The sequence below is a fragment of the Natator depressus genome, chromosome 12 (genome assembly GCF_965152275.1).
Source record: "Natator depressus isolate rNatDep1 chromosome 12, rNatDep2.hap1, whole genome shotgun sequence".
Taxonomy (NCBI): domain Eukaryota; kingdom Metazoa; phylum Chordata; order Testudines; family Cheloniidae; genus Natator; species Natator depressus.
Genome location: NC_134245.1, coordinates 25,716,780 through 25,740,930, shown reverse-complemented (window position 1 = coordinate 25,740,930; position 24,151 = coordinate 25,716,780). Strand labels below are relative to the sequence as shown.

The 24,151-nt window shown below is 41.3% G+C and overlaps 1 protein-coding gene across 2 annotated transcripts; it reads left to right on the top strand.

Annotated features, from left to right (window-relative positions):
• Positions 1–891: 891 nt before the first annotated feature.
• Positions 892–23,153, top strand: LOC141996606 (fatty acyl-CoA hydrolase precursor, medium chain-like). Of its 2 annotated transcripts, XM_074968777.1 has the most exons (13): positions 892–1,049; positions 9,819–10,023; positions 11,433–11,571; positions 12,266–12,399; positions 12,994–13,147; positions 13,630–13,734; positions 14,667–14,780; positions 17,004–17,144; positions 17,946–18,026; positions 18,610–18,757; positions 20,782–20,931; positions 21,745–21,817; positions 21,919–23,153. In XM_074968777.1, the coding sequence occupies exons 1-13, from the start codon at positions 974–976 to the stop codon at positions 22,103–22,105; spliced, it is 1,707 nt and encodes a 568-aa protein (XP_074824878.1). In that variant the 5' UTR covers positions 892–973; the 3' UTR covers positions 22,106–23,153. The 2 variants fall into 2 exon arrangements, with proteins under 2 accessions (XP_074824878.1, XP_074824880.1); XM_074968779.1 differs by lacking the exons at positions 892–1,049; positions 11,433–11,571 and having other exon boundaries at positions 9,839–10,023.
• Positions 23,154–24,151: the final 998 nt, after the last annotated feature.

Genomic DNA, 24,151 nt, shown 5'->3' with positions numbered 1-24,151 from the left:
AGACTGACGGGAGGGGCCGAGATTCCTCGCTCGCTCGGACACACTTCCGGTAACGGAAGGGGACGTCTTTGCAGCGCGCACACTTCCGGGCAGCGGAGAGGCGCGTCTGCGCTCTCGCGGCCCCTGCTGGGAGGAGGGAGGTGAATCTCCTCAGCACAGGGCCGGGGCCGGGCCGGGCCGGGGCCGGGAACGGAGGGGCGGGGCCGGTGGAGTCCGCGCGGTCCCGCTCTCGGAGGGCAGGCCGCGGGGGATGCTCTGGGTCAGGGCCCGCTCGGGGCTGGGGCTGCCCTGTCCCCTGCCCCGCTGCAGCCTCCAGCCCAGACAGTCAGCATCGCATCGTCCCCGCACGCACGGGCGCCAACAGTGAAGCGAGTCGCGTCCAGTGAGGTGCCTGGGATCGGGGGAGCATGCAAACAAGAGCCCACAAAGTGCATCCGAACAACACACGTGTGCAAACCACTCGTTCTGCCACCGAATTACAACAGGAGACGCTCTCAAGCTCCCACGGCACCTTCCTGTGACCGTGGCAAAGCAGTAACTCAGCCCAATCCCACGTCCCTTCAAAGTGCTTGTGTTTGCCAGCAGGCTGAGCAACCCCAAAATGCAGATTTTTAGGTTGCAAACTCACTGGGGCCAATGACCTGTTTGTCAAAGTGCCAGACATACCAGTGGTCAGGGAAAGAATGATGAATTGGAGAACTTCCTTGTAGTGGGGTTTGTTGTAGATAAGTGATCAGGGTTGGTCTTGGTAGCTCTTGTTCAACCTGTCTCCAGAACTGGCTTTTTTATTCACTTAGGGATGGGGTGGAAATTACTTCCTTTCTAACACATATCTCCAGGGCCTTTTACCTCATATCTGTTTCGATCTAGAGTTTAGTCACAAGCCCTTAGTCATTCTTCTGGCCATGTGACCTTTGTGCCTGAATTTTGGCAATTAGAACAGAACGAGCAGTTGGTTAGCGTAGACGTGAAAATGCAATCTGCTGTCAGGAGTTGGCTGTTCGGATCTCTGATTTGTACTGCATGGTTCCTTGTGATTGCAACTGAAGGTAAATATAACCTCCTTTACTGATGGGAAAAGTCAGGAAGGGATATAAGCACGGGACCCTTAAGATATTTTTAACATTTTCAGTCTGATTCTGTTAGGGTGACCCATATTAGGGGCTTTGTCTTATATATACAACTAACCCCCCCCCCCAAAAAAAAAAGTGTCACAGAAAGCGGCCAATGGGAGTGTGGAGCCGGTGCTTGGGGCAGGGGCAGCGCATGGAGCCCTGTGGGCCCCCCCACCCCGCCTAGGAGCTGGACCTGCTGCTGGCTGCTTCCAGGGCACAGCGCAGTGTCAGAACAGGTAGGAACTAGCCTGCCTTAGCTGGGCAGCACCACCGACAGGACTTTTAATGGCCTGGTCGGCAGTGCTGACCAGAGCTGCCACGATCCAGTGCTTTACATTCTGTGACCCACTACTGGGTCACGACCTGCAGTTGGAAAACCAATGACTCAGAATATGTGCTAACTATGTATGCCAAACTGTCTTAGCTCTTGTATTTAGTTGTGACAGTCTAAGGGCTTGTCTACACTGGCACTTTACAGTGCTGCAACTTTCTTACTCAGGAGTGTGAAACACCCCTCCCAGCCCCCCCGAGCACTGCACGTTTCAGTGCTGTAACATGCCAGTATAGACAGTGCACCAGCACTGGGAGCCATGCCCCTTGTGGAGGTAGGTTGGTTTTTTTTTTTCAGAGCGCTGGGAGTGTCACTGTGCCGCGAATACACAAGCCATGTTAAGCGCTTTAATGTTGCCAGTGTAGACAAGCCCTCAGTACCTTTCCCAGACCGGAGGAAGAGTTCTGTGGAGCTTGAAAGGTTGTTTCTCCCATCAATAGTAGCTGGTCCAATAAAAGACTTTACCTCTCCACCTTGTCTCTAATATCCTGGGGATGACATGGCTCCAGCTGTTATACCAATAAATCAAAAACCAGCAGGATCTTATTAAAGGGAAAAAGGCAAAATACCACATTTATTGTGAATACAGAAAGAATCATAGTAAGCAGTTAGTTATAGCTATAACATTCCATTCAATCTCATATTTATTCACACATTCATTCCTACAAACACACACACAGAGGTTCTGCAAGGTTGTTATCATAGTTACCAGCCTTAGAGTTGCTCATGCCAAGCCACTGGCCAGGTGGCCTGGACATGAGGAGGGAGCAGGGCCTTGTCAGATGCTCATCTGACGCTCCTGGAAGTTGGTTTGCAGAATCAGACCCCAAAGTTCTCACTTCGTAGAGTCCATTTTTATAGGAATTTCTTCCTATGCCAGTCTATGGGAATTGCTTCGTCATGCTGTTGCTGAATCAGTCAGCAGATAGCATATTCCTGACGGCTCCGTGCTGCCAGATGTTATCTTGTTCTTTGGTTCTCCCATTCTTGAGGCTGTTGGGTGGATTCCAGTCTGCCCTCCAGGGGTCCTCTGGTTATTTCCACTTGACGCCTTCTTCAGCCGATGGACACTGGGTTCTTAGGCTGGCACCTCCCTGATCATTCAGTTATTATCCATACCAAGCATCCATCCACAAACATCCTCTATCTCTATTTTAATCACAATTGTTAATACAACAAAAGGGCGGGGAGTCTCTGGGTGCTGTTTCTGTTGTTACAGAGTATTGCTTTGAGTCTCTCTCTGTGTGAATTGCTTTGAGAACAGACTCTGTCTTAGAATGTACTAACGCAATTAGCAGCTTGCAAGTTTCACACATAGAGGGAGAGAAACAGTACCAAAAACCAAGAGACCTCTTAATACCCTGGAATTTAAACTATGGGGAATCAAACTCATTTGTGATTTTAATACGGAACTTCTTTAATATGATCCAACATAATAACACTGCACAAAACTAAGAGGTGTTACCTTCACAATTGTCTGTTTACAGTGAGGCTGTGCCTCACTCAGAGGCCAAGGGTGAATGTATTTTGTTGAAGTGTAATTTTTAGTATCTAGGCTTTCCTCTGGTTTTTTTTGTTTGTTTTTTGTTAGTTGTAAAATGGAAGTGGTAGAATTTTATTCGGTGCTATGAAATTTATTATCTCATAGACATAGTGAACCTCTGCTCTGGGAGTACAAAAAGACAAAGTGCCTAGTTACAGGCAAACTGGTAGGCAAAACTCGAGTGAATTATTAGAAGCATTTTATAATTGTTAGGGCAGGAGCGAAAAATAGACACTGGGGTGAAGTCCTGGCTATACCGAAATCAATGGGAATTTTGCACACACACAAAAAATTTTGAGAAACTGTTGCTGTGAACTCTTTGTTTCTGAAAATATGTAAATGAAATTGGTTGTTACTTGCAAGACTTTTCTTTATTGCTATACATTGATTTTACAATGAAATAGTATTTTTATCTCAAAGTGAAGGACGTTATGATATAAATCAAGCCCTCAACTCATGGGCGGCAGCAGGGCTGTCCTTAGGATTTATGGAGCCCTATGCAGTATTTTTACACTGGTGCCCCTATGCCTGACGGCAGCCCGGGCTCACATGTATATTTTAGATAAGGGTGGTCTTTTGAAGGATTTATTTAAAAAAACTATATGTTTGAAGATCCAAGCATTTCAGGCTAAAGGTGAATACTCAGACTGTGCATCTAAAAATTTATGCAAGGATTTTTTTCAGATGTGATTTTATAATCTTCAGCAACACACTAATGAAATATTTTTAAAGCAAATTTTAAACTAAGGTCCTGTAGACTACATGTTCTGAGTCAATATTACAGTAATGCACAACTGTTTTTGTCAGTAAATTCAGAAATTAACAGTATATGCCTGGAGGTTGGCAAATGCCTGTTAAATGGCTTCATTACCACTTGAATGGCTCTTTAACAGTTTCAATGTTGTGCTAATAGGTCTGGCAGGTTTTTTCACTTTTAAGTACTAGATCCCCTCTGGAGGAAGAGTCAACAGGCTGCAGCAGCCAACTGTGGTGGGAGCCTGCAGGATGGGTCAGAACTGGGATAGGAAGAGGCGGGAGGGAGGACACTAAGACCCAGGGGTGCCCCAAATTTTCAAGGGCGGCAGATATCCTAGGCAGAGGTAGGCTGTGCTTACCCAAACAGCCTAGTGTGGCCCTGCCCATGCTCCACCCCAAGGCCAGGCCCCCTCCTGCTGTTCCCAGCCCTGGCTGGCCCAGGCTAGCTAGCTGGCTGGCCTGCCTCCTTCAGGGAGGCAGGGCGGCTGGGGCTGGAGCCATGCTGCCCAGTGCACCAGGGATGGGGGCTCTGCATCTGCGCCGCCCAGCGCTCTGGGGCTGGGCCACAGGGCACACTGGGGCTGGGAGTGCTGCCATCCGAGGCTGGGGCCTCATCACCTGGCGCTGGGGCCAGGGGCTGCAGTGTGCTCTGGGCTCCTGCGGGGAAGGGGGACAGAAAGGGGCGGCCTTGGACACAAGAGGAGGGGCTGGGGCTGGGGCCTAGCCTCTCCCAAGGGCCCGGTCACTGACGCCCCATGCCTCAACTCCTTTCATACCTTTGTCACAGGTTTCACATAACCAGGTCACCTTCTTTCTCTGCCTTTCATTTCAATTCAATGTAATCACTCATGTGCACGCATGTTGCACAAAATCTAGTTTAATCCCTTTGCTGCACACCTATATAATGGTTCTCATCTCTTTTAGGGGAGAGTAACCGCTAGCCATGGGAACAGATTTTATGTTTAGCTTGGCACTTGCTAGACTTGCAATTGCCATCCTTTGCCTTGTGGTAGATGCTTTTAGGGTTTTTAATTCATTCCTTCCACTGAACAACTGTCAGCTTGATCCCCACCTCTTAGAGATATGTATCATACAAGTGCAGATTTTGGATGCTTCTCCCAAAGTCATGTTCTTTGTTGTAGTCACACCACAGGTTAATCAGAACCCTGGTGTGATCCTTTGGCTAGCTAGCAGCGTGCTTGCTTGGCATCTTCTAGGGCTGTTTGGATGAGGTGAACTGAATACTGCAGAAATGGAGCATGGGTGCATGGAATGAAGAATTAAATGCTGGCCTGGTGGGTATAAACTGGCTTGTAGCTTCAGGCACATAGGAGGCAAGTAGGAAGTGAGTAGGTAGGAGGGCCAGAAACTACAGGCTTAGAGGGCTGACAAAACCTGAGCTGTGACCTGGGCTACATCTTAATTGCAAAGTGGGCTGGTCAGAGCCCACCTTAAAGAGGACCCTGTGCTCTAACCTATACCCCCAGATGGGCAAAAAGGTATAGGTTCAAAACACATGCACATGCATAAGGGTTTTGTGTGAGGATGATGGGGGGTAAGAGCATGGGTTAAGCCTGCAGCGTAGGCATGTCGTCTTTGTTTAATGGTCACGTATTGATTTCTTGTGTTCAGTAAATAACAAACATTGCCTATTTTACCTTATCCTTTTTTATAAAAGTCATTACATATTCATCAGGAAGAGGAAAATTATGTTGAATGAAGTCTTTTTTGCCTTCTGGTGGTTCATATAGATGCTAGTAACTCTGAATGGAGCTAATACTTGCCTCCTCAAGAGATTGGTGGGAAAAGTCATGCATTATGCTGCTGTTGCCTAATACTAAAGTACAGCCCCCATAATTCATCCAATCGTAATTCTGGTTATAGTGAGCCCAGTCAGTCATACAAAAAGTACAAACCAACATGGTAAAACTGTGAAAATAGACAGATGCTTATTGTTTAAAAAATGATTATGTTGCCACAGTAGATTCGATACTGAGTTCAGCGTTCTGCCTAATTAACTTTTATATTTCAGTCAAAGGACCAGGTCCTATGGTGTACCAACACCTCTCAGAAGTACTGAATGCCTATGCCTTTGCTTCCCATGGACTTAGTTGAGGGCAGTCAGCATCTCTCATGATCAGGCTCAAAGACTTTAGTTGAAAAGTTGGATACATAAGGAAATGCTTATCTATGTGATAAATTGTGGTAAATAGCACACTGTCTTCTGCTGGTCAGAGCTGACCTATAACCACCTGAAATCTAAGGAAAAGTCAGAATGGGAGAAAGAAGAGGAAGAAATGAAAAATATCCATACTACATACATTTAATAAGTTAAACCCTAAGAAACTGCACCTCACTGCAAAAGGTTTATGGAGTATTTTTATTATGAAAATGATAGTAGTATCTTTAAGTATTAATAATAATGTGAAGCTCTTTACTATAGTGAGAAGTTAGTAAACACTTTTACTACTTCCTTTTTGTTGCAAATCATGTATGTAGTGTAGCAAATGTACATTGTACTTTAAAAACATAGAAAGTGACATATTCCTTGCCTGAAAATGCTGACAGTCAAGGGCATCTGCACAGAGAAGACTCTTACTCCTGTGTAGAAACCCATTGAAATAAATGAGGTTCTTCACAAATACCCATATGGATTAGTTCAGGATTGGACCTAAGTTTGAAGATACCAGTTTGTATTTTTTTCCAGTTAATAAAAATGTAGCTGCCATTTTTATTTGTTTTAGTTTTAAAGGTGTACACGTCTTTACAGAAAGACCAAGTTGAGTGGTGCTTTTTATAAGCCTTTTCCTGAATGTATTATGTACTCCACTTTTTGTAAAGAAGAGACTCTTTGAACACAAGTTATTAAAAGATGTCCATGCCATCTAGAATTCTGCAGACTATCATTACCTTGTATGTGTGCAAAGACCAAAGAAAATCAAACAATAAATTATGGGTGCGATTTTCAAAGTTGCCCGAGGAATTTGTTTCAGAGTAGCAGCCATGTTAGTCTGTATTCACAAAAAGAAAAGGAGTACTTGTGGCACCTTAGAGACTAACAAATTTATTTGAGCATAAGCCTTCGTGAGTTACAGCTCACTTCATCGGATGCATTCAGTGGAAAATACAGTGGGGAGATTTATATACACGAAGAACATGAAACAATGGGTGTTACCATACACACTGTGAGGAGAATGATCACTTAAGATGAGCTAATACCAGCAGGAGTGGGGTGGGTGGGGGGGAAATAAACATGGGGAAATAGTTTTACTTTGTGTAATGACCCATCCACTCCCAGTCTCTATTCAAGCCTAAGTTAATTGTATCCAGTTTGCAAATTAATTCCAATTCAGCAGTCTCTCGTTGGGGTCTGTTTTTGAAGTTTTTTTGTTGAAGAATTGTCACTTTTAGGTCTCTAATCGAGGGACCAGAGAGATTGAAGTGTTCTCCGACTGGTTTTTGAATGTTATAATTCTTGACACTGATTTGCGTCCATTTATTCTTTTACACAGAGACTGTCCAGTTTGACCAATGTACATGGCAGAGGGGCATTGCTGGCACATGATGGCATATATCACATTAGTAAAAGTGCAGGTGAACGAGCCTCTGATAGTGTGGCTGATGTGATTAGGCCCTATGATGGTGTCCCCTGAATAGATATGTGGACACAGTTGGCAACGGGCTTTGTTGCAAGGATAGGTTCCTGGGTTAGTGATTCTGTTGTGTGGTGTGTGGTTGCTGGTGAGTATTTGCTTCAGGTTGGGGAGCTGTCTGTAAGCAAGGACTGGCCTGTCTCCCAAGATCTGTGAGAGTGATGAGTCGTCCTTCAGGATAGGTTGTAGATCCTTGATGATGTGTTGGTGAGGTTTTAGTTGGGGGCTGAAGGTGATGGCTAGTGGCGTTCTGTTATTTTCTTTGTTAGGCCTGTCCTGTAGTAGGTGACTTCTGGGTACTCTTCTGGCTCTGTCAATCTGTTTCTTCACTTCAGCAGGTGGGTAGTGTAGTTGTAAGAATGCTTGATAGAGATCTTGTAGGTGTTTGTCTCTGTCTGAGGGGTTGGAGAAAATGCGGTTGTATCGTAGAGCTTGGCTGTAGACAATGGATCGTGTGGTGTGATCTGGGTGAAAGCTGGAGGCATGTAGGTAGGAATAGCGGTCAGTAGGTTTCCGGTATAGGGTGTTGTTTATGTGACCATCGCTTATTAGCACTGTAGTGTCCAGGAAGTGGATCTCTCGTGTGGACTGGTCCAGGCTGAGGTTGATGGTGGGATGGAAATTGTTGAAATCATGGTGGAATTCCTCCAGGGCTTCTTTTCCATGGGTCCAGATGATGAAGATGTCATCAGTGTTGTGCAAGTAGAGTAGGAGCATTAGGGGACGAGAGCTGAGGAAGCGTTGTTCTAAGTGAGCCATAAAAAATGTTGGCATACTGTGGGGCCATGCGGTACCCATAGCAGTGCCGCTGATTTGAAGGTATACACTGTCCCCAAATGTGAAATAGTTGTGGGTGAGGACAAAGTTCAGCCACTGGGTTTGCCGTGACATTCTCGGGGATACTGTTCCTGACGGCTTGTAGTCCATCTTTGTGTGGAATGTTGGTGTAGAGGGCTTTGACCAAAACCTATTAAAAATGAATAGGAATTAGACATCCAAATGGTTTAGATGCTTTGAAAATTTCAGGCTACATCTTCTCTGTGAAGTACATATGAAGCAGAGAAAGATTAACACCCAAAAGAAAGAAATCCTTCAAACCAAAGCAGTTAGTAACAGTGACTAAAGCAAGAGGTCAATAACATATTTGAAGGTATTCCTAAAATATCTAGCGCAGACATTTTTTCCCCTTTTCAACTGTAAAGCAGCTTTAAAAAATGATCAGTAAAATACCTAGTTTGGGCCAACCCTTAGGCCTGAGAGTTAGTGCTCTGCATGATCATATAACCTGCTGTTGTGTGATTCCTGAATCTGGCCTCATGTATCCTTATCCTGCAAGGTACCCAGCACCTTGCTGGATCGGGACAATAGTTGACCTGCTGAGGGAACACAATGGAAGGAACCATTTGTTTTCTTAGGCACAATGTTGGGTCAACTGAAGGGAATAAATCCCTCTTACTTATTAAGATAATTATTTGTTACCAACGTCACCCGAACAGTGTCTGAGCTCACGTTCTACAAGAGACAAAACAGTGAGATAGATGAAAGGTCATGCAGGGGAGTATGCTAAGTAATCAAAGTGGTAATTGGCCACTTTTCAACCATATAGTATCAGATAACCATCGTTTTTGTTGTTTTTTAAAAACTTGCAGCCTATTCCTAATTACACCCCCACGCTCACTATCAGAGCATATTTCTGCTTCTGAATTGGAAATACCATAAAATTCTTATAGTGAAATACTGTAAGGGAAGAAGTAATTATTTTAACAGTACTTTTACTTTGATGTATGATAGCAAACAAATAAAAGGACTATGCTAAAAGCATCGAAGAAAGATTAATAAATTGTAAGGCCAGAAGGGACCATTGGGATCATCTTGTCTGACCTCTTGCATAACACAGGCCATTAAATTTCCCCCAGTAATTCCTGCATCAAGCCCATATCTTGTGGTTGAGCTAGAACATATATTTTTAAAGACATCCAATATTGATTTAAAGACATAAAATAATGGAGAGTCCATCATATGACTTGATAAGTTGTTCCAGTGATTAATTACTATATTGTTGAAAATTTACAACTTATTTCTAGTCTGGGGTTATCTAGTCTCGATTCAGCTTTCAGTCATTGGATCTTGTCATGCCTTTGTCTGCTAGGTTAAAGAGCCCTCTACTATCTCAAATCTTCTCCCCATGTAGGTACTTATAGGCTATGATTAAGTCATCTCATAACCTTTTCTTGGATAATGTAAATAGATTGAGCTCCTTGGTATTTCTTACAAGTACAACTTCTTACAATACTTACAAGAATTTCACTGTAAGGCAGGTTTTCCTGGAAAAAAAGTGGAAGATTGTCTGAGCAGCACTTGATGCCCTGGGAAATCTGCCTCATTGAGAATGTGCTAATATCTTACAATATGTTGCACAGGGCATAAAGGTGCACAACCAGAAGTGACTACCAAATATGGGCGACTTCAAGGAAAACAGACCAGCGTGAAAGGAGCAGACAGGCTCGTGAATGTTTTTCTTGGAATTCCTTTTGCAAAACCACCTCTTGGATCCCTGAGATTTTCCCCACCACAACAAGCTGAGCCATGGAAAGGTCTGAGAGCTGCAATTTCCTACCCACCAATGTAAGATCCGATTGTGTTAGGCTTTGCCTATCTACCCTGTTTAGTAAATGAATCTGATTTTTGCATCATGTATGCCTTTTTTTGGTTAATGAGGTTGTGTAACATTATGTATCCTAGCAAAGGAGTTCGGCTTTATTGAATGTGTTTGCATGATAATGGTGGGTCTCAAAGGGAAAATGTGAAATTCCTAAAATCCTCCAGTCGTTTCTCTTGTGAATTGAATGGTGTCCTTGTCCTTTACTAAAATAGCCCAGTAACACCACAACACTAATATATAGTTAGAGATCCATTTGAGTGTGAGCTGTGAAAACAGTTGCTTTATTTTAGAAAAATAAAATGAGAATAAGAGTCTACATTTAAATTTTGGATACTCTGCCAACCTAGTTAATGTTGCCCTCAGTAAATAAATCTGGAATATAAGCCCTGCTAGGTCAGTTTAAGTGGGGTCAAGCTGTCTGGAAAAGATTTTATATGTGATTGATTTTTAACTGTAATTTCAATTTTATGGCCATTGCAATAAATAATTCTCACTGTTCATCGGTGATGTTCTCTCCCACTTCCTCCTCCTCCTGCTATGCAGACTCAACTGAGGTCAGGGAGACTATTCTCAGTAGAAAGAAAAGGAGTACTTGTGGCACCTTAGAGACTAACATTTATTTGAGCATAAGCTTTTGCGAGCTACAGCTCACTTCATCGGATGCATTCAATGAAGTGAGCTGTAGCTCACGAAAGCTTATGCTCAAATAAATTTGTTAGTCTCTAAGGTGCCACAAGTACTCCTTTTCTTTTTGCGAATACAGACTAACACGGCTGCTACTCTGAAACCTATTCTCAGTAGGAGTTTATAAACAACTGTGCTGTTTACTTCGTTATCCAACATCTCCAGCATATTGGCTGGAGGGAGCTATAAATGAGCAGGCAGCCCCTTGTATACTGAATATTTCCAAATAATGCCTTTTGTAGTATTTTTGAAAATAAGTTGATAGCTTAGTTATTGTTTCACACATTTCCAAGCAAAATGATTCCCCCACTGATCCACTGAGTTGGACTTTGATAAGGCAACCTGAAGCTTTAAGAGCTCTTTTGGTTATATCTTGACTTTCATGAGTTGCGCAGAAACAAAAATAATATGTGTTCAAAGTAAGAGGCAAATCTACATGATTATAATGCCAGGAGGGTATAGGTGACTGGGGTTTTCTGTTGTAACTCAGATCAATTGCAATTCTTACTTAAAGCTGGTTTCCTTATTTCAAGATTAATGTGGTGTTGTGAATTTTTGGATCACTCTGTAATTGTGTTCAGCTTTAGAAATGCTGTTGTCAGAAATCTAGTATCAGATAAAACTAATATTATGATCATGTGTTACTATCATTTTACTGAACACTGGCATTTTCATTATATCATTAAAGGTGCCTACAAGTCATGGAGTGGATAAAGACAATAGAAACAATGTTAAAAACTGAATTACCTCCCTTAACAGTTTCTGAAGATTGTTTATATCTGAATGTTTACACTCCTGCCCATTCAAACAAGAAGGCTAAGTTACCTGTAAGCAAACCTACTTAATGGTTTAACCTACTAACGTTAACCTGTCCTTCCTCTCTCAGCTTCCCACTACTGTTCTCTTACCCCTTTTCATTGTGTCAGATCCGAAATTAGCTTTTCAGAGTAGGGATCATGACTTCTTATCTATATTGCAAGATGTTCATCATTCCCTTGGGTGCTGTAAAATAATAAAAAATAATCATCCTAGTTCTGCTGAGTCACAGGGCAGGAGCACCTTTGTTAGAAATACAAAGTGAAGAGCCATATATGAATTACAGCAAACAATCGAACAAAAGAAAATGCTGAACATTATTTCAATAAGATAACTTGGTTAGTGTAAATAGCCTCTGATACCCTTTGAAATGTCAAAGCACTGTACATAAATATAAGTGAATGACACTGGGTAAAAAGGATATTTAAAATACATTATCATGGTCTTGGTGACAAAAGTAAATAAAAATGTATTGGTCCTTAGCATGGGTCACTTGTCACACTTCTAACAGAGTAAATGTTGTACATAAACAACAGTTTGTTTTCTCTTTGTTGAGCACTATCTAAAACTAAACTGTTGCTTTAAAAATAATAATCCTGTTTATATAAATTGCAACCTGCAACCCTTTGATTTGTTTTTGTCATTTATTACAAAATTAGCAAGTTCATCATTACAAATAGTTGTAACTGATCCTGCTTTTTTCAGGTTATGGTGTGGATCCATGGAGGAGCTTTGCTGATAGGTGGGGCTTCGATATATGATGGGTCGGCATTATCCGCCTATGAAAATGTGGTGGTAGTAACTGTCCAGTATAGATTAGGTATCATTGGATTCTTTAGGTGAGACATGTTTTGTTACTATGAATCTGCTCAAACCAGGTACTCTGTTAACTAACACACACATACATACACACACACACACACCCCATGATAGGAAGTACGCTCATGATGAGTGAACCTTTCTTACTGCACAATTACAGCATCTTTTTTCCAAGTAATTAATTTTATTATTACTTTTCATTTTTAATGACAAAAAGCACCTATCCCGTTCTACTCTGGATGCCCTGACATCAGTTAAAAATTCACAGTCAAACAAAAAATTATAAAATACAGAAAGCTAATCTGGTCAGCCTAAACCTATAATGTAACTTGATATGTGCCTGTTGCTAAATGCTCTGTCTGTAATATTATGTTGTCTGGAGTTCACGTGTATAGTGCAAAACTATTCCTTTGAAAGTCAAGCAACAATCAGGAGTGGCCTGTAGTACTCAAAGCCATACGTTGGGGCTCAGAAATAGACTTTGAATAAGCTGGTGTAAGAATAAAGTATCTGCATGGTTTTTGTTCTGTAGAGCCAGTATTGTATGCCAGACAATAAGGAATAAATAGCCGGTGGTTTTATGACTGATACCCTATATACACTTCTGATTTCAGTACTGGTGATGAACATGCTCGTGGAAACTGGGGCTTATTGGATCAAGTGGCAGCTCTGCAGTGGGTTCAGGAAAATATTGAGTTTTTTGGAGGAGATCCAGAGTCTGTTACTATATTTGGAGAGTCTGCAGGAGCATTCAGTGTTGGAGCACATGTAAGTTTCCAATAAATACCTTTGTATTAAGAACACTAAGTAAGTCTAGACCAGGGATCGGCAACCTTTGGCACACGGCCTGCCAGGGTAAGCCCCCTGGCGGGCCGGGCCGGTTTTGTTTATCTGCTGTGTCTGCAGGTTTGGCCGATCGCAGCTCCCACTGGCCGCGGTTTGCCATCCCAGGCCAATGGGGGCTGCGGGAAGCGGTACGGGCTGAGGAATGTGTTGGCTGCCGCTTCCTACAGCCCCCATTGGCCTGGAGTGGCAAACTGCGGCCAGTGGGAGCCGCGGACATGGCAAGTAAACAAACCGGCCCGGCCCACCAGGGGACTTACCCTGGCAGGCTGCGTGCCAAAGGTTGCCGATCCCTGGTCTAGAATCAAGCCTCACTTTTAAATCTAGCTTCTGAAGTAAAGTCAGTCGTGGATTGTATCAAATCTGCATTTTAACATGTAAATTATATTCTTGTTTTTCATTTGTAGATTTTATCTCCATTGTCAAAAGGTTTGTTCCATAAAGCCATATCAGAAAGTGGAGTTGCTCCACTTCCTGGCTTCTTTATTTCCCCTGCTCAAGCCATTGTTAACGTAAGTTTTCAGTATTACCTTAACCGTATTTCTCTAAAATACCAAGTTTCCAGTGCCTGAGACCTTTTCAAAACTGAGTTTCAAATTAACCACCATATGTTTGCACCCTCCTGTTCTTTCCTGATGGAGAAAGATGATCTCAAAGGTTTTATTTATAGTTTCTCCTACTTCAACAAAAATTGTAGACTGAAAATATAAGGTTCTGATTCCCCTCTTTTTCTGTAGGACCTCTGCAATTCTAGGAAGACTTTGAATGTAACATCACAAGAGGCTAATGCCTGAGCTGCAATTCTGCTAGTTTCCAACAAAAAAAAGAGGGGATGTTGAGTTTTAGACTGTCTGGATTTAGCTGCAATAATCTGCCAAACTCAACAGATTCATTTATTGAACTGGGAGAAGTCAGTGTCCTGTGCTGTTACTTTCCGAATCCGGGAGGAAAAATAGGAGTTAGAACTTGACTTTTCTAATGTTTTTAAAAAAAATGTTGGGGAGACGAGGAAGCCTTAGACATTACAAAGGGAACAGAAAAAGGACTGCAATCAAAGGAACCCGAATTTACCCCAGAATTACAACTGAGACCCATCAAAGCATATATCTGTTGAAGATTAAGCTTTTATAAATAGCCTGTTTTGCTTTGAATATTGCCGAGAAAACAGAAAGTAGTCTTCAAACACGGGGCCTGCAGACTCCTGTTCATATCTCCATACACCATAATCTGAGTGTATCTATATTTTCACACACCCACCATTTGATCTAAGGTAAGAGATGTATGGAATGGAGAGTTGACATAGGAAGCATCTAATTGCCTCTGCACACTGGTAACTTGTCTGTGGCGGGCACTTTTTAAAATCCATCATACTAGAGCAGTTTTGGTTATTGATGGATGATTTGTTTTTATCACACCTCTCTCATCCGTTTTTTTTTATTAACAGTTGCAGGTAATTGCTAATATATCTGGCTGTGAGACAACCAGTTCTGCCATGGTTCACTGTTTAAGGAAGAAAATGGATAAGGAAATAATGACCCTGATTGCTGATCTAATGAAGGTAGGTGAGATTTGCTAGTTTGGGAGCTGCCGGAAGGCTGATTAAGCTCTGTAGAAAGACTCCCATTGACTTCAGTAGGCTTTGGATTGGGCCCTTATTGCAGTTACTGATATTTAGGGCTTGTCTACATTTACACTGTGCCGTTGTAGCCCTTCAGTGAAGATGCTTCTTACACCAACAGGAGAGCTTCTCTCATTGGTGTAGGTACTCCAGCTCCCCAAGAGGTGGTTGCTGTGTCAATGGGAGAAGCCCTCCTGTTGATATAGTGCTGTCTACAATGAGGATTAGGTCAGTATAACTGTGTCACTCAAGGGTGCGGAAAATCCACACCCTTGAGTGATGTAGTTAGACTGACACAAGTTCCTAGCATAGACCAGGACTGAGTGTTTCATACAAGGATGGTCCACTGAGCTGCAGAATTTGAATCCACATTTCAAACTCCACAAAGTCCAAGAGTATCTGAATCCAGGACTTGGGTTCAAGCCCATTTTTAATTTTATGACATTTATTACTTGTTTATTCTGCTACCCACTGATTCTACACCCACGCAAAGTTTATTGCAGTTTTATTTCTGATTATTTATAGTACATCTGCACACCGAGGCTTCTGTATCAAGCATTAGAATGGGAAAGTAAGCAGGCTTCACAGAGCCAGCTGTCAGCAGACAGAGTGAATTCAGGAATGCCTCCGTTTCTGTGAAGGGGATTTCAGGGTAGGGAGGAAAAAGAGGAACAGCAGCAGCTGTGGGGAATGGAGAGTTGGCCTAGGAAGTATGTTAGTGACAGTGGAGCTCCCAAATATAAAGTTAAAAGACCATTAATGTTTTCTTTAGAAGGAAGTTCTAGTGGTTTAAAACTCTCTTCTGTGGCCCAGAAGTCCTTAGGGGACAATTGGCTGACCCTCTCCCCAATCCTATGATCTTCCAGAAGTGTCCAGAAGGCTCACTTCAGCCTTCAGAGACTACAGGGGAGCCAACAACTGTCCACTGGACTATTGGCCAGGCCAATAAAGAGCCTTCTAGAAGAGAAGCTTCTTCTCTGTTTCCAACCTCCGCAGTCTAGCAGTGTTGCTGTTGCTGCTAAACTCAGCCTGGGATCAGAGACATGCAGTGTTCTGAGGACTTAGGCATCTACCAGATTTGCATCCACAAATGCAGTTTCAATATGCAAACCAGATTTTATGTGCACTAAGTGTTAGTCATGGAAACAAAAAACTTGGCACCCTCAATTTTAAACACCAGGTGAGGCCACATTTTCAATTCCATTCTGTCATTTCCAGATATGTTGTTCCAGAAATGTATGTTTGAATTGCAAGAAAATATATCCTCTATTCCAGAAATACTGGACGTATGTGTGCTAATTTTAGCATGTGGCCACACCCTTACCTGGGATTATTTTCATGTTCTTGGGCTAGCCTCTTCGGGTCAGTGCTGCTGCTCACCTGTTGTGAAAAATAAATTAATTGTCCCTGTCAAACTGGGAAATATAGCTAGCTCATAGGGAATGTTTCCAGTGCCAGAGTCATTTTTTTCTTAGAAGGCAGAATTAAAGTAGGTTACACAGCAGTATAAATGCCACTGCTGGGAATTTACCATCCTCTCTTTTTTGTAGTCATGTGAAAGGTTCTTTGAAATTCTTCTTCCATATTATTGAAGTCTTAACTATACATCTTATACAAATCAAGCTAATAACACACATTTCCAAGGTACATTCAGCTGATGTATTAATCTTGGCCATCTGGAATGGAACATTCTAAAGTTCTCGGTCCAACTTAACTGCTCCTATTGAAATAAATGAGTGTTTTATTATTGACTTCAGTGGGAGCAGAGTTAGGCCAACAGAATGGTGAAAATCTCACACCTAGTTTTTATTTTGTTGTAACCCTCCTTATTTATTTCCCAGTATGCAAAACTCTGCCATATTTTCCCTCCATGCACCCACATATTTCTGACATGGAAAAGGTGAAATAGACCTAACGTACCCCACACATACATTGTGTAGATATTCCACAAGGAAGCACATGACAAAGTAATAAAAATAGCCTGAGACTTGAGGGCTTTGTTAATGGCTTTTACAACCCTCTTCTGTGTTGGATTGTAAAATGTTAGAACTTGTGAGTACTTATTTTAGTCTTGGCTCGGCTTGGCTTGGCTCAGCAGTGGGAATTTTTCAATGTCATCTAGAGGAAGAAATAATTATAAAATAATATATTTTTTTCTTACAGCAAGGGGCATATTTCTTTGCAGTTATAGATGGTGCGTTTATGCCAAAGAAACCTGAAGAGCTGCTGGCTGCCAAAGAATTCAGTACTGTCCCATATATAATAGGAGTAAATAACCATGAATATGGCTGGCTTGTTCTTTCAGTAAGACATTTTTAATTACTTTTCTACACTAATTCCTGTGTTACAAAATATGAGGTTGTTCCATAGGACCAGAATCAAAGTGCAGTCCCCTAACATGTAGTGTTTTAAATATAGCTCTGCCATCCCTGCTCTACATTGTCTACACTCTGTTCTTACTCCTGTAAATCAGACAGCACTCTTTGATGTCATTGCTATCAGTGGACTATGGATCAGGTTCATATTGAATTAGCCTTGCCCCTCTTTTAAATGCATGGGGGTTGACATCTCCCAGCAAATGTTTTAATATCTTCTCCAGTGTCTCACAGAGTCTAAACATATTGTACATTTATTGGTCTTTCCAAAGAGTTTGCCAGGAACCTAGAACACACTGCCAGTATGTCGTGTGTTCTGTGAGAGTTTTGATTAATCCCACAATTTATATCGTCATTGATTAATAACTCTAATTTTTGTGTGAAGACTTTTAGACATGTAATTTTTGTTAAAGGAACATGTTTTAACGTGTGCTGTCAAACTGTCTTCAGAGAATGGTACTAAATCTGATCTCTGGTATCAGTATGTCCAAATGGCTTTCAGTAACTCAGACTGTCACAACTTTTGGTGCCCATCTGCTCAACCATCAAGCATTTTTCCGGTTACTTAAATAATTTTGTATTTAAAGAATAAGTTTATATTTAATAAATGATGAATCATAATTACTGGCTAGTATAAAATGGAGCAGTAAGTAGTTATGAATTAAATAACACATGGTATCAAATCATTTTAATCAATATAAAAAGGAAAAACTATATTTTAACTATACAGGCACTTAACTTTTCTGGCATAGAAGAAGGGATGGAGAAGCAAACCATAATCTCATCATTGCAGCTGACATTTTCACAACTGGTAAGAGACCAGCAGGTTAATTTGGGTGCTATTTTAATATTCATTTTAAACCCACTCCACATTTGGGGCTATATGATGCTATTGGCGAGATCTCATTTTTGCAGTATTTATGCATTCAGTGGCTTAGTAGTGGATTCCAGACCTAACTTTGGCTCCTCTGGTGTCATCCCCTGTGAAAGGATGGAATATTAGGAATTGGTGACTCCATACTGCCATATAATATGAGGCACAAGGAGAGTAAATAAAAGAAGGTTCCCACACTGAAGCTAATAGTATCTTTTGTGCCCCTCCAGCCCCTTCAAAGAGGTGGTTTCCTTTAACATAAGCTGTGTATGACTATTCTTTTCCTGTTCTTGTTTATAGCTATTACATTGTTTTATAATTGTATTCCTTAGGGAATGTGTATACATTGAATCTCTACTGTCCAGAGTGATGTTCCAAAATGCCACATCACTTCTGGCTTCTCCAGCACTAATAAAAAACCAATTGATAGTATTTATTAATTCACGACTGAGAAAGAACTCGAGAGAGAGAAGCACACTAAACGCTGCCGTTAATGTTGTATTTCCATCCTTCATTACAGAAGTTTCCATCTGAATCTGTGTCTGTGGTAGCAGATGAATATTTAGGAGACACAGATGATCCTGCTGAGCTGCGAGACCGATTTCAGGATCTGATGGGAGATTTCCTCTTTGTTATTCCAGCTCTTCAAGTGTCTAAATATCATAGAGGTGAATTTCCAATCAACTTCAAAAATTTAGACCAACTCCTAGTTGGCACTCAGCTGAGAATAAATATTTGTAGCACTAAATTTGTATTATGGCAAAATTCTCATTGATTCAAGATTTGGCACTTGCACATGATAATTTTCTGCCATGCTGCTCTCTCCTCCTATGCTGTTTCCTTCAGTGGAGAAACTCATTTAGGACAAGTATCCTCATTTAGGACCTGATCCAAATGGAAAATCAAGGGAAAGACTTCTGTTGTCTTCAGTAGGCTTTGATTCATGCCCTTATCTCCCTTTGTTTGGAAAAAATGTTGTCTGCATTTTTCTCCAGTTTAGACTGTGCTTTCTGAAGAGTAAAACTTGGTACAGTAACTCCTCACTTAAAGTCTTCCCAGTTAACGTTGTTTCGTTGTTACATTGCTGATTAATTAGGGAACATGCTCGTTTAAAGTTGGGCAATGCTCCCTTATAACATCATTTGGCAGCTGCCTGCTTTGTCCACAGCTTGCAGGAAGAGCAGCCCCATGCAGCTAGCTGGTGGGGACTTGGAACCAGGTGGACCGGCAACCCTCTATCAGCTCCCCGCTCCCCTAAGTTCCCTGTGCAGCAGCCACCCAGCTGGCTATCAATTTCCTGCAGTTCAGCTGTCCCTCCCCCCACTGTCCTGTGCTGCTCCTGCCCTCTGCCTTGGAGCTGCTCCCCTAGCCTCCTGCTTGCTGGGGCGGGGGAGAAGAAGGGGGTTAATGTCAGGGTGTCCTTGCTCCTGCACCCTGCTTACCCATCTCCATAGAGCACGGGGACACATGACAGGGCTCAAGACGGAGGGAGCTTCCTGGCAGCAGCTGTGGTCTCAGCTTGCTGATTAACTTAACAAGGCAGTGTACTTAAGAGTGGGTAAGTGTACTTAAAGGGAAATGCGCATCTCTCTCTCTCACACACAGACACACGGTGTGTCTGTCTGTCTCTGCCATGCTGTCTCCCCTCCCTCCATTCCTGCTGCCTTGTAGAGTGTGAGGCTACATTAACAATGAGTTAACCCCTTGAGGGCTCAGCCAATTGCTAGTTCATCATTTAGCAGTACGGCATTCCCTGGGAAATATCCCACCCTCTGACTCCTCCACCTCAACCAAGCTTCACAATCATCATCGCTGTGTACTGTATTAAATTGTTTGTTTAAAACTTTGTGTGTGTGTGTGTAGTCTTTTGTCTGGCAAAAAAAAAATTTTCCTGGAACCTAACCCCTCCTATTTACATTAATTCTTATGGGGAAATTGGATTCGCTTAACATCGTTTCGCTTAAAGTCGCATTTTTTGGGAACATAACTACAACGTTAAGTGAGGAGTTACTGTACTGGTTATCCTTCTTCAGTCTAGCCCACCTTTACTTTGTCAACGCTTTCTTGGTTACTAGATCCTATTGCTCTTTCTAGTATCTAATATTGGAGAGAGTACTCTAGAGGTAGGCAGGATCAAGTTTTATACAGCAGAAATAAATTACATGAAAGAACATAACATGTTAACACTGAGGTTGGATTTCCTCAGCTAAACCAGGAGCTAATGGATGTTTCTCCTATGGTAGCGCCCTCATATTTTTCAGTCAATATGTCAAAACATTGTTTCTTCATTTAGTATTGGATGCAGCTAAAAAAAATATTGGCCCCAAGTTCATTTAGTTCTAATTATTCTGTATCCAGTACTATTGTCGGGTCTTGGGTGGTGGTGGTGGTGTTTTTTAGATCGAGGGAGAGGACGGGAGGGATATTAAATCAGTGAATTTAGTCTGCTCAAAAAAAAGAGCCCAGCCTCTTGTATTTTCTGAAATCTAGTTCAGAAACAACTGATTCTAAACCTTAGCTGAGCTAGAATTTTAGTCAGCATCTGATTTCAAGATTTAATCTATTGCAGCCTTTTAAAATATGAAAAGAGATTTCAGAACGTGCATGAAGCTGTTGATCTGATTTAATGGTTCCCTGTGGAAAGCACAGTAATTGTAATCTTGGCTTTGATTCTCAATGTTATCTTGTTTAGACTCTGGCGCTCCTCTCTACTTTTATGAATTCCAGCATGGACCCAGTATTTTTAAAGATACTAGGCCAGATTTTGTAAAGGCGGATCATTCAGATGAACTTTTCTTTGTCTTTGGTATGCCGTTCTTGGGAGATGTTACAGGCAGAACTGGTAAGGACTCATCTTTCAGATATTATCCTTTCATTGTAAAGTAAACCTATTTCACAGTATGGATGCATACTTGTCTTTTAAACAAATACGACCCACACTTCGTTGAACTAAGTACTTCTGCAAACAAAGAAAAGATGGGTAAGTTATTTTTTTTCATTAACTTTGCTTTTTTTTCCTTATAACACTGATGTACTTTTTTTGTCCTTCCCTTCTTCCTTCCACATAATTTAAGCTCGTACATTTTTTCTTTTATTGAGGGTTATCTTTAGAGTGGTACTTACGGCATTTTCTTTCTACACCCTGTTGCATCTTTTAAACCCTGTATTTGGAAATACATGTATATTGACAAACCAGTTTTCCGCCTGTGCATCAGGACTATGATGTGGTTTTGAATTTAGCACACATCTATGCTGTGAACCTGTCTTCGCAGCTTTTTTTTTTTCTCTTCACTGTGCCTTCCCGCTTCTCTGAGGGAATGACTAGGAATAGCAGCTTTACACGATCTGTTGAGATGCAAACATATTTATGTATGATTTTAGAACAAGGACTGAATGCTCAGGAACATATATAATGAGCCAACTCATCATTCTTTTGGCTGGTAAACTTTGAAAATACTGGCATTAGACAGGCTAGAATAATATCTAAACAATAAAAATCTGTAAGCGTCATTCCCTATTAAGCAATTCTGTTGTAACTTGTATCTTGAATAGTCTAATGCACTCATGCTTTGATATTATGCATGTATAATTTCAAACATTTTGTTTTCGTTTTTTACTTTACAAAATAGTTACATTTACGTATTCTCCCTTTCAGCTGAGGCTACGGAGGAAGAGAAACACCTCAGCCGAACGATAATGAAATATTGGGCTAACTTTGCTCGAAATGGGTGAGAATAATGCTATAATAAAATATTATGTTGTAACATTTGAATTTGTTTAGTCTCAATAGATTAAATGGGGATTTTATTCTTCATTCTGTCATTTCCAGAAATCCTAATGGCAAAGGTTTGGTTGAATGGCCAGTCTATGATTTGAATGACCAATACCTGGAATTAAATTTAAAGCAAAAGAAAGCAGAGAAACTGAAACAGAACAGAGTGGAGTTCTGGACAGAGATCTTCCCTGAAAATGTGAAGAAAATAACTGAAGACAGGAAAGAGCACTCAGAGTTATAAATGATAATGTTTAAATTTGTATCTTTCAATTTCTCACAGCAAAATTCTACCAGATAATGTTGGTTCAATAGAAAAAGTTTAATCTTGTTAGCACATTTTTTAGTTTGATTGAGGGAAGTGAGAGCAAAGCTCTGGACATTATAGAGATTTTGTTGCTAACTAGCGAAATATGTGACAAAGTGGAAAACTCCAGATCATTTACATTAAATAATAGGAGATATTAACAATTGAAAAAGTCCCAACAGAAGTAATTGAGGCACTAGGGGCATTGGAGGGAAGACTAGATATAGCATTTAGGGATTTAATGTAAAGGATAATCTTGTATTAGAGGAAGTACAGGGAAATAGAACTCTGTATCTCAGGAAGAGACCCATCTTCTGAGATATGAATCCAACCTGGTGTGTATCTTTTAAACAGCAACACATATTCCCCTCAAATATCTACATTTTGATAATGGACTGGAATAAAATTTGGAACATAAATGATTTCAAATATCAGAAAAGTCTGGTGGGGAAATGTTAAAAATATAGGGCCAAATTATATCCTGAGATGCATGCTTCTGTTTCCTCAACCAGACTTTGAATGATGCTAGATAGGGCTTTTTGTTTTATATTAATGCTTTGGGAGGGGGTTTTTAAACAGAAAATGAAAGATCACACTGGCTAACAACCTTTGCATATCTCAATGTACGTACACATATATGTAATATTGCTAAAAGCTTAACCACACTCTCCCATACCAAACACAGTGCAAATAACTTACCAAGAAAAGAAACATTAACATCTCTTTTATCATCTAACATTTTTCAGTAATATTTTCACTTGTAAAATTGCACAACATTCGATTTTGTATCAGATAATTTCCCTTTTTTGATTAATTTGTCTTTTACTCTTCCCTGGATAAATTAAAGCAATGGAAAATGAAATAATCTGAGCCACTGAAATTTTCTTTGTTTACTGATACCTCAGAGATTATGTCGTGTGTGATCAAGGATAGATAAAACTGATAAAAATTGTAATACAATAACAGGAATAAAGATGTGATCCTCAAACAAAAATTAGTTGCCTGTATTAAGTAACTATTTAAAAACACAGCAAAAGTTGTCCCAGTGTCACACACAATGTTACATACTGAAATGCTCATCATACAAAGACAGGATTCTACTTACAATCAAGATGAATAAGTATGTATAGTACTGCATGTTTCAGCCTGGAATATCTCTTTGGAAGACCCCTTCAGAAGCTCCGCCCATGATGTTCATAATGTTCTGAAATTGTTTTCAAGCATATTAAATCCATAAGGCTCACAGGTCTCCCTGCAGGGTGGATTAAGGCTAAGGAAGGGTGCTTATGATTTGTAACTCATGATGCCAGCTAGATCAAGAAGGCAGAGCAGCCAGAAGCAACACAAAGCTCAGATGATTGCTGTGGACCAACTGGGTTGATTCATTTAGAAGGAAGCTCAGGGACTCAGATGTGGGAAAAGGAAGAAAAGAACCCACCTGCAGAAGCTGAAAGGGAAAGTTGACCCTGCAGAGGGCCTAGACTGAGAGAGGACTGCTTGTGAGAAACAGAAGCTCGGTGGATCTGAGCCCAGTGTGGCAAGATTGTTCCCCAAGGCTGTAGTGGTTTCAAGCTGTACTCCCCTGATTAATACTACAGGGGTTTGTGTAACTGAAGACACAAAGCCCTTCTGGAACTCCACTGTGGCGTGCTGAGGAAAGGTGCCTGCAGCTCTGCCCCTTGAGACTGCGGCATACATGCCTGCTAGTCAGCTAGTTCCACTCAGCCCATAGCCCTATCTCTTCCTGACGCTTTTGGGGTAGTTTGCACCCTATGGGGTGCTGGCAGAAAGCCTACCCTGTTTGTAGGATTGCAGTTTTGACTGGCTTCTTGTGCCCTCTCTGACCTTGCGCACCCTGCATAAGGTGGTTATAACCTGACCTTTAATTTTTAACATCCCTGGTTCTTGCTCTAAGGTAAACAGCAGTGACTTTCAAACGTGCAGTTTTATTTTTGTTACATGAGGTGAGAGGGGAGAATTGAT